This window comes from Sorghum bicolor, chromosome 4 (genome assembly GCF_000003195.3).
Source record: "Sorghum bicolor cultivar BTx623 chromosome 4, Sorghum_bicolor_NCBIv3, whole genome shotgun sequence".
In the NCBI taxonomy this organism is placed as follows: Eukaryota; Viridiplantae; Streptophyta; class Magnoliopsida; order Poales; family Poaceae; genus Sorghum; species Sorghum bicolor.
In genome coordinates, this window is record NC_012873.2 from 55,541,476 (window position 1) to 55,551,613 (window position 10,138).

General features: G+C 43.4%; 1 protein-coding gene across 1 annotated transcript; it reads left to right on the forward strand.

The window, feature by feature from the left end:
• LOC8056484 (BAG family molecular chaperone regulator 1) lies at positions 7,462-9,857 on the forward strand. The gene is made up of 2 exons (XM_002452350.2): positions 7,462-7,930; positions 9,194-9,857. Exons 1-2 carry the CDS (start codon positions 7,672-7,674, stop codon positions 9,418-9,420), a joined length of 486 nt encoding a protein of 161 aa, XP_002452395.1. The 5' UTR covers positions 7,462-7,671; the 3' UTR covers positions 9,421-9,857.

A 10,138-nucleotide genomic window follows, 5' to 3' on the forward strand; every position in this document is an offset into this window, starting at 1 on the left:
TTTTCTCCCGAGGTTCACGTGCTTGTCGACACGCTAGTCCTCGTTGTGTCAACCAACACTTGGTGATTTAGCGGCTAAGAGGTGTAGCACGAACCTCGTCCACACTTGGACACCGAAAGAACCTACCCACAAGTGAGGTAGCTCAATGACACTCATAATCCACTAAAGTTGCCTTTAGTGCTCCACCAGGGAAGGCATAAGAATCCCTCATAAGATCACAACGACTAGAGCTGGAGAGAATCACCAACCTCCATTCGATGATCCTTGTTGCTCTAAGTCATCTAGGACTCAGTAAACTCTAAGAGTAACAAATGAATCCTGCAGCGAAAGACAATCACCAAGTGTCTCTAGATACAATCACTCAAACAATGCACTTGATTCACTCCTAAACTCACAAAGAAGATGAAGCAATGATGGAGATGAGTGAAATGTTAGCTAGGCTCACAAGTTTGCTATGTCAATGAAAATGGCTAAGATGTGAGACCAAGCTACCAATATCTATTTATAGACACCCCAAACAAATAGAGTTGTTGGCTCTCTCACTACTCTGACGGTTAACCATCAAACGCTAGCACCCAGCGTCCGATGCACAGATGGACGCCACATGTCCCTCTTTTGAATCTCGTGGTCAAAATCCAACGATCACAAAGTTACCACTACACACAGTCAAGGCACAACGGACGTGTTAGATGGATAGCATCAGACGACAAAGCCTTAGCGTCAGACGCAACTCAGAGAGGTACCAAAGCTTAAAAACATCCATCGGATGCGCCAGGAGGGTAGACATCGAACACAGCCAGCGTCTGATGCACACACTGCACAAACATCTTGCACACGACCCTGCTACAGTAGCGAGTATCAGCGCATCTGATAACCCTTTGTAGGGTGTCGGTTGTGTCGACGCACCCTGCACACGTGCACAACAACACCCAGTACGCGTTGGACGTAACCCTAGCATCTGACGTGACACTAAGCAGCGTCCGATGCTTGCGACTTTGCCACCTTTTCAAATCCACCTCTAGCATAGTGGAAAATAGGCATTTCATTTTTACAAAAACGCCGAATCCGCCTCCGGGAAAGAGGATCCCACACCCCACTCTACCCCTCAAACTTCATCTCCTTTGCAAATGTGCCAACATCACCATGTGTGAATCATCATGTGCATGTGTGTTAGCATTATCGTAAACATTTTCTCAAAGAAGTTAACACTCTCACTAGATCTTAATGCATATGCAATAAGTTAGAGCATCTAGTGGCACTTTGACAACCACATTTCAATACGAGTTTCACCCCTCTTCATAGTACGGCTATAAATCTTAAATCACTCACATCCTCTATGATGTCTTGAGTGTAAACCAAAAAACTCCTAACACTTATACCTTTGCCTTGAGCTTTTTGTTTTTCTCTTTTTTCCTTTTTAAGTCCGAGCACTTGATCACCTTGTGGTCATCACCACCATTACTATGATCCTCTAGTATCCACCACTTGGCATGGGACTTAGCATTTCATGTCTACACACTTAGTGCAATGATTAGTTCTTAGGTTTCATCAATTATCCAAAACCAAACTAAGGCTTTCACAAATGATATCATCTAGGTCCCTGAACTTTTAAACTTTCAAGGTGAGTGTCATCCCTTTCCAAATATGATCCAACCTACCCTATAAATTAGCGTGTCATGCGGACTTTACGTTAGATGTGGATCCAACATGTGTAATTAATCAATTATTATTTATACGATATTTGTTATGAAAATATAAATTCTATAAATTAATTTACATCAGAAAAATTAAAGTATTAAAATAATTTACAACACCAAATATATTATATTCAAACTCAAATAGAAAAATGCTAAAATTAATTTAATATTTATGTATCATTAATAGTGTTACATATATATTAGAAGTTTGAATAATAGTGTTATAGTATTAATATAATAATAAAGAAAAGTTACTTCTATTAAAACTTTTAAAATAATAATAATATTATATTTAGATAGATATGACATTACTCGCTAAGTTTAAAGACCTACAATTAAAAATTTAGGTAGCAGGATGACACGTTGAGACAGGGCCGACGTGGGACGCCAGCCCGGCCAAGGGTGACGCCGGCCGGGCGCGCGGTGGCGTCTCAACTCATCCCCAGTCCCCACCACGGATTTTATGTGTGCCGTTGCCGTATGCATTGCATAGAAATAGGAGTGTGCTATTTTTGGATGGTCACCAGCTCAAGTCACCAGGCTACCAGCTAACCTGCAAGCATAATTGTATTCTGTAAAGCACAACAAAATCTGGACGCATAAAATCTGGATGATCATCAGAACGCTAAGAACAGGATCAGCTACATATATACCTGCTCTGGATCTAAAATGTAAAATCTTTAGAAATCCACCCGTCTATGAATATCTGAGCATTCTATCAAGTTCTATTCTGTTAGAAGAATTTTATTTCCTTTTGTAGGCTCAGCTATTCCAAAACTTTTGGAAGAATTTTATTCCCTTTTGTAGGGCTCAACTATTCCAACCTTATACTGAAACATACAATATTATATGTTCACTGTGTAAATCTATTTATCTGGAGTCCAACAAAACTAGATTTACTATTTTATAAATTTTATGTGATTTCCTATAATTTTATACAAATATTCAGCCGAAATAAATAAAAACGAAAAAGACAAAACTGCTTTCAAAACAGCTCATAACCATGTTAGAGACGTAATATGCACGGTTTCAAAAGTTAAGATGTATTTTACCCGATTTTAAAGTTTAGATGAAAAACAGTCTTTTGCGAAAGTTAAGGAACTTAAAGTGAGCTTTTTTTCCCAAAAGAATAGCAGGATGGATCGTATGGGCTCTTTTTCCACCAGCCTGCGTACTGTGATAGCTGTCCATGCGACACGGCCGACCCGCTGGGCTGGGCTTAAAAAATACCGGAGAGACTCCGCCCGGCCCACGACCCCTGTAACTCGCATTGCTTGTGCTGATGCTGCTGATGAGAGTGAATCTGGAACACACTCTAAGAAAAGACAACATAGGCCTTGTTTAGTTCACCCTAAAAATAATTTTTTTCAAGATTCTCTGTCAAATCAAATCTTGCGACACGTGCATGAAACACTAAATATAGATGAAAGAAAACTAATTGTACAGTTTACCTGTAAATCACAAAATGAATCTGTTGAGTCTAGTTAGTCCATAATTAGACAATAATTACCAAATAAAAACCAAAGTGCTATAGTACCGAGAGCCAAAAACAAGGCCATACTCTGGTCCGGACTGTTCGTGATCCTGCTAGAAGCAAGCGGAGGTCTTAAGCTTAGCAATGGTGGAGAGAGTGAGAGTGTGTTTGTTACTTAGACTAGCCTAGCATGGCTTAAATTTTAAGAAAAAGTCTACATAACTCCCAAACTATCTAAGGTAGACTACTTATCTCTGAACTATAAAACCGGATATTCTACCCTTTGAACTTTTAATACCGGTCAAATAACCTTCTCGAGTGGTTTTGGAGGGTGGTTTTATCTTTATCTTTTTTTTTGCCAAAACTTTGAAAAATCATAATAAATCATAGAAAAATCATAAATGAAAAATTAAATTTTGGACTCATAATGAGTAGATTCACACAGTGAATATATAGTATGGTATACTTTAGTACAAAATTTTTGCTGTCACTTTAAATCTATGTTTTTCTATAATTAATTCGAATAATTAATATATATAGTTCCTATGGTCCAATTGTGGTAATTTTTTTATGGTGGACTTACTATTGTATGCTTGAACTATGGTAAAAAAATCATATTCATTGGATCACGTATAACTTAGTTATAGATCTATTTAGCTTTAACAAAAATAAAGCTAAATAAATTTGTAACTAAGTTATACGTGATCCAATGGGTACGAACCATAGTTTAAGCATACAATCATGAGCTCACCATAAAAATTTTACCACAATTAAACCATAGGAACTACATAAATTATTCGAATTAATTACAAAAAAATATAGATTTACAGCTCCTGCAAAAACTTTGTACTAAAGTATACCATATTATATATTCACTGTGTAGATCTACTCAATAGGAGTCCAACAAAATTAAATTTTTCATTTTATGATTTTTATGTGATTTATTATGATTTTTCAAAGATTTAGCAGAAACAAATAAAAGAAAAAAAAAGACAAAACCACCCTCCAAAACCACTCGAGGGGGTTATTTGACCAGTTTTGAAAGTCCAGAGAGTAGAATATCTGGTTTTATAGTTCGGAAGGTAAAGTAGTCCACCCTAAATAGTTTAGGGTGTTATGTAGACTTTTTTCTTAAATTTTATGCCAAACTAGTTTAAGTTTAGCTCTAGCAGCATAATTTGTTGTTTTTGGTTCACTTATATAAGCTAAACCTAGCTAGCAAATTCATTGTTGGTTGCGTGGCTAGTAAGCCCGAACAACATCCAGTAAGAGCACGCCGACGAGCCTCCTCTTCTTTTCCCCAGTGAGCCTCCTCTTTTTGGCGAGCGGTGGTGGCAGCATGGGCTCGCGCGGCAGTGGCGCAAGCTCCTTCACGAGATCCGGTCGATGAAATCTCCTCCACGAGACCCGGTCGGGCGCGGCTGCTCTCATGAGCTCCTCCACGAGATCCACGCACTGTCGTGTGCGGCTGCTCGTGTGGGTTGGTGGCACGACGAGAGCTGTGCTGGCCAAAGTGTGGTGGCCGGCGGACCGTCCCCTTCTTGCGCTGGTGGCCGAAGCTGCGGAGATAGCCAGCGGACCCTCCCTTTCCTCGTGCGTGGTGGTCGGAGCGAGGCAAGGCTAACGAGGATGGCCGGAGCTAAGGTATTTGGATGCGGCAGAGCTGTCAGCGATGGCCGGAGCTGAAGTCGCGCCGTTGCCTTCTCTCCCCTTCTAGTTTGTTCCGGCGGCGGCGAGGAGCACTAACAAACGGGTCACATGCTTGTACAAGCCACGCTTAAAACGCAAGGATTGAGCATATCTAGCAATACAATCATCCTCTCTCTTTTTAGCTTCCACAAATTTGGTTTAGAGGCTATCTTGTATTATGAAAATTCGGCTAGACCCTAAACCTGATAACCAAACACAACCAGATTTTTCAATTTCTCCTAGTAGTGTGGGGTTCTCCTAGTGTTTTAACATTCAAAATTTAGTGTAAACTTTTCCTAGTAAATACCTCCCAGTGAGGATTTTCTAGTGTTTTGACTAGTGGTAACTAAAAACACCAGGAGAACTCCACTATTTTGGTAGTGAAACACATCCTTTATTTCTTTCTTGGATTTATTTATCTATCTAGTGGAAGATGGAGTGTTACTATTGCTACATCCATGTAGTATATTGAATAAAATCAAATGGTGGAGTACGTACGTGCATATATATACGAATGTGACGTGAGTTGGAGGCTTGGAGTAGTTGGTTGACCTCATTTCTGTGTAAAGAAACGTACTGAAAGCACAGGGGAGGGCTTTCCTAGTCGCGTGGCAGTGGCAGCAGCACCCGGCGGCTGCGGCGCGGGCAGCGGGGCGCGACCTCTCGACGTGGCGACGAGCGGCGTCGCCGCCGCGTGCCGCTGTGCTGGCGGGCGGCTGCCGAGTGCCGCGCCGCATGGGCCGGCAGCCGCGTGGCTCTGTTGGACGGCGGGAACCCCCATAGTCCTCCCGAACTCCCGATTCCGTCTAATCTCTTCTTGGCCTGCCAGTCAAACTGGCATTTTGGCAAAAACAAAGAACAATACAGCCAGTGAGTGTTGCAAAGGATAAACCACGTACGTTCCGCTGAGCAAAGCAAAGCAGCCGCTAATTAACGGCCTGATCCACGCAGATACGGTGCCGCCAAGTGGCCATGTATATATTATCAGTTATCACACGATCCGCCGGCCGATCTCCCTAAGCTGTTCATGTTTGTCGAGGGAGCATGCATGGATCCAAAGCCGCGATCCACCGAATAGCCTAAATTGTCGCAGCACTCGCCGGGGGAATCGTAACCCCTAGCTAGCGAACGACGCCATGTGGCCGGGGCACTCTCGCTGTGCACATGGCGCAAGATGTGTTCGCGCCGCGCACGTTCTGCCGCGCGCGCGCGCGAGGCCTCTGCAACATGCATGGCGCTCCGCCCATGGCGGCCGCAGGAAGGTTCTCCGGATATACATATAACAATTGATGCGCGCACGCGCAATCAGATTGTTTTGGGTGGGGAAGGATTGGGGCATCTTGCGCCGACTCGATCGACAGGGTATTATTGGGATTGGCATGATGATCAGGTCGGCCTTAGCCTTATCATCACTTGGAGATCAGATCAATGACCGAGGCAATAGGATAGGAGCAGTAAACCAACAGTACAGTACTCCAGTTCCCTTACCTGTCAGCCATGTCGAGCACAGAATGAATTACTGTTCTACAGGACTGTCACTGGCTTAACCTATAGCCTTCGGGTGCACCGTGCAATGCATATACTAATAGCATGCATTGCAAAGCGAGGACGACAAAGTGGGAAGATGATGAGTGAGCATTAAGCCCCACCAGGCCACCTTAACCACCCTCATCGGAGCCACCAAAATTGAACCCAACGCATACTTACGTACCTTCGGCCCTACTCAAAACATGCACACTGTGCAACGTACAACTCCTCTCTAGACTCTAGCCATCACCATCATCTCGTGGTCTTTCCTTGCGTTCAAAACAACGGCTAACCAATCGCAGGGCCGGAAAGGGCCCTAAACTACAAGAAAACTAGCGGTGGCCAAAGCCATCATGGCAAGGCAAATTGTCAATCGACAGTCTAATCGCCGGAGGCCGGCAATTGCTGATGGGTTTTCTAATCTAAGGCAACCGACCACCCCACCAATCTTCCTGTCCTTCGCCCCCAATCCTACCGTCATCATCATCATCCGAGGCTCTCTAGTCTCATCAATTTTTGTGACGACCGACCCTCCCATGTGCAGCCCAAATAAATCTCCACAGTCGCCTCCATACAATGGTGAGTTCGCTCGAGCTTAAGCTAAATTTATCAAACACTCAGTGCTGTTTTTTTCTCATAATAAGGGGTGTTTGGGACTGCTCTGTTCCACGTTTTTTCAGCTCCACTCTACGTTTTTTTTAGCCAAACGGTTTCAGCTCTATGCACTCAGTTCGAAGAAAAATGGTGGAGTTGTGAGAGCACCTAAAGAGGTACTCCACAAACTCTAGTTTTTTGTGGAGCTACTCCACAGTGGAGTTTGTGGAGTAAAGTTTGTGAAGCAGTCCCAAACACCCTCAGCCAACAATCTTTTCTGTCATGATTTATTAGACAAACGAATAAAACGTGATAATTATAGGACCCTGCAGCACTACTATAATGGCAACATGCTTGTCCTTGCCTGTTTTTTTTTTTAAGAATTCTGGGGCCACTCTAGCTCTGGAGACCTTTGCAGAGATTGCATGCCTCGGCGTTGGACTCGCCGGTCAGTCATGGACTTTAAACAGAACGCACGCTTCTAAAGAGCCAGCCTGCCATGCCAGCGCCAGGGCCAGCCTTGTGCAGCCTCTCCTCAAGCCCCTCGTCGTCCTCCTCGTCCTATATATTCACACGAACACACACACACAAAGCCAGCCTTGGCACCACCACAAAGCCTGAAATCGGTCGCTGCGCATTACACAGGAGCCAGCAGCAAGCGAGCGAGCGAGCTGCACCTTTGCCACAACCATGATCAAGCTGGGGTACTCCAAGAGGCTGTTCAAGAGAAGCACCTCCTCGTCCAAGCAGCAGCAGCAGCAGGCGGCCGCTTGTGGCGGCGGCGACAATGGCGTCGGTGGCGGCGCCGGGGAGATTGAGTGGGAGGTGAGGCCCGGAGGGATGCTGGTGCAGAAGAGGAACGGGAGGGGCGGCCAGGAGATGGTCACTGTCAGGGTGTCCACCGGCTTCTCCTGGCATGATGTGTCCATTGCAGCCACCTCCACTTTTGGTGAGTACTACACTGCTCCGGCCAGCCTGATGGTTCTTGCTCTCTCTGTTTCTTGTTTTGGTCGATTTGTTGAGTGGTTTTCTTTTCACGTATATATTTCATCTCTTCTGTGGTTGCTGATAGATTAGCAGTATTATGTTCTTGGAACTTGATTTGACATGCGTGGTTCCATCTTGGAAGTTTCCATCATGATTATTTAGCTTTCCCCTGAATGCTTATTTTTTGAGAAGGATCCCCTGAATGCTTATTATAGGAGAAAAATGGTAATAGGAAAGATCCAGCTATTTCTCCTCATCATGAATGTAAGTAGTTGTTTGGTAGTCGCTGGAATGCAGTTAAGAACGGAAGCAGCGCCCTTTTTCTGAACTGTCAAGCACAGCAACGGCCCTGCCTGCATTTGACATTTCCTATGCAGAATGCGTCTTTGGAGTATGGAATGGACAGCTCTGCTCTCAAGTTTACATTTACTCCTATAGCGAAAATTTTTTGGTTCGGTTACTACAACACTTTCATTTATATTTGATAATTATTGTTCAACTATAAATTAACTATATGTAAAATATTCGTCTTGTAAATTGCAGTCAAACTGTACAATTATTTTTTTTATTTATATTTAATGTTCTATGTATTTAAAGATTTGATATGACAATTTTTTTTAAAAAAAATAGAATTAAACAAGGCCTTAGAGCCAAACCAGCATGGTCTCGATTCCAAAATTCTGAACTCCAAAATCCAAATGTGAAATTCCCATGGTTCTGAGTCGTACTGCGATTTCCAACATTTTTGTTGACAACTAGAAAGGTCGGCTGAATACTTAAACTGTTGTGGACTTATGAACCGACATGTGCTGCATCTTCCTCAGAACTACAGTACTTCACTGTATCTGTACTAGCAATGCTGACGCAAAGAGACTTCGAAGTCTTACACCCTAACATGGGCGTACACACTCGCACATAACTTTTCATGGCTGCAATATATATACAAATATAAAAATTAAAAATATTTATATATTTATGGCTTCCAACCATACAGCCAGCTCCTGCTCATACATGTAATGGCAGTTGCTGTGACTTGCCAATATGCTAGATGCCTTAGAATCAGCCAAAAATGCACACATGTTGGAACCTTCATCCATTGTTTTTCTTTTCCATCGTTATCTATATGATATGTGTACTGACAGTGTGAATTTCATTTAAACAATTTAAAAGTATGCCCTTTTTGGTTGGTGTTGTAATTAACAAGCTTTGTCTCTGAAAAATGCAGGGGAGCTGAAGGTGATGTTATCCATGATAACAGGACTGGAGCCTCGGGAGCAGAGGTTGCTGTTCAGGGGCAAAGAGAGAGATGACACTGATCACCTCCACATGGTTGGGGTGAGGGACAAGGACAAGGTCCTCCTCCTAGAGGACCCGGCCCTCAAGGACATGAAGCTCCGAGCTCTCTCGGCCCAAGTTACGCGGAGCTCGTGCCAGCCTTTTATCCAAGTGTAACTCGGATCAGCCCGTTACCGTGCTAACTATCACCACTACTTATTAGTTATAAGATCGTGTTACTATTTAGTATCGTGAAGGTACTTTTAATTTCTGGAAGGTTTTATTATATCCGGAATCCAAGGGGTTTGTTCTCTAAACCCCTCTTAGTCCACTCTTAGTGCCACTCCATGCAAGGGCTAAGGGTCCCTGAAGATGAGAGTGAGAGAGCCTTTTAATCATGTTGTAGCTTGTTGCAAGTGTCAGCCATGGTGGTTGTGATGTGATTTGTTGAAGCCTAGTATTGGGATTCTTTTTATGGTCCCGACTACTGTGGTCATTTCTCATTCCTACCTACATGCATGGGTCATGGATAGGCATGAGAAAAGATTGTATGTATCTTGTGTTCCTGTTCCCAATGAATGAATGGATGAAATAACCAAACGTGTGTCCCTTTCCATGATGGAATTTGCTCCCTTTTGTTGATCTTTTAGGGATGTGATTGCGATGTATGCATGGAGAGCGAATCATGGCGATGCTTCAGGTTCAAGAAAAGGAACCTAAGATGTGCGAGATCTTGGGTGGACAATACAACGTGATCCGTTCCTTTTGTTTGTGGCTCTGCCATTGATGTGCTTGAGATTTGCAGATCAAGTCCTTTGGACTGCTGCAGCGAAGGTGAGCCCGGAGTACACAGATTGGTAACTGATCTGTTCCCCATTAACAGACAGCAGCAACC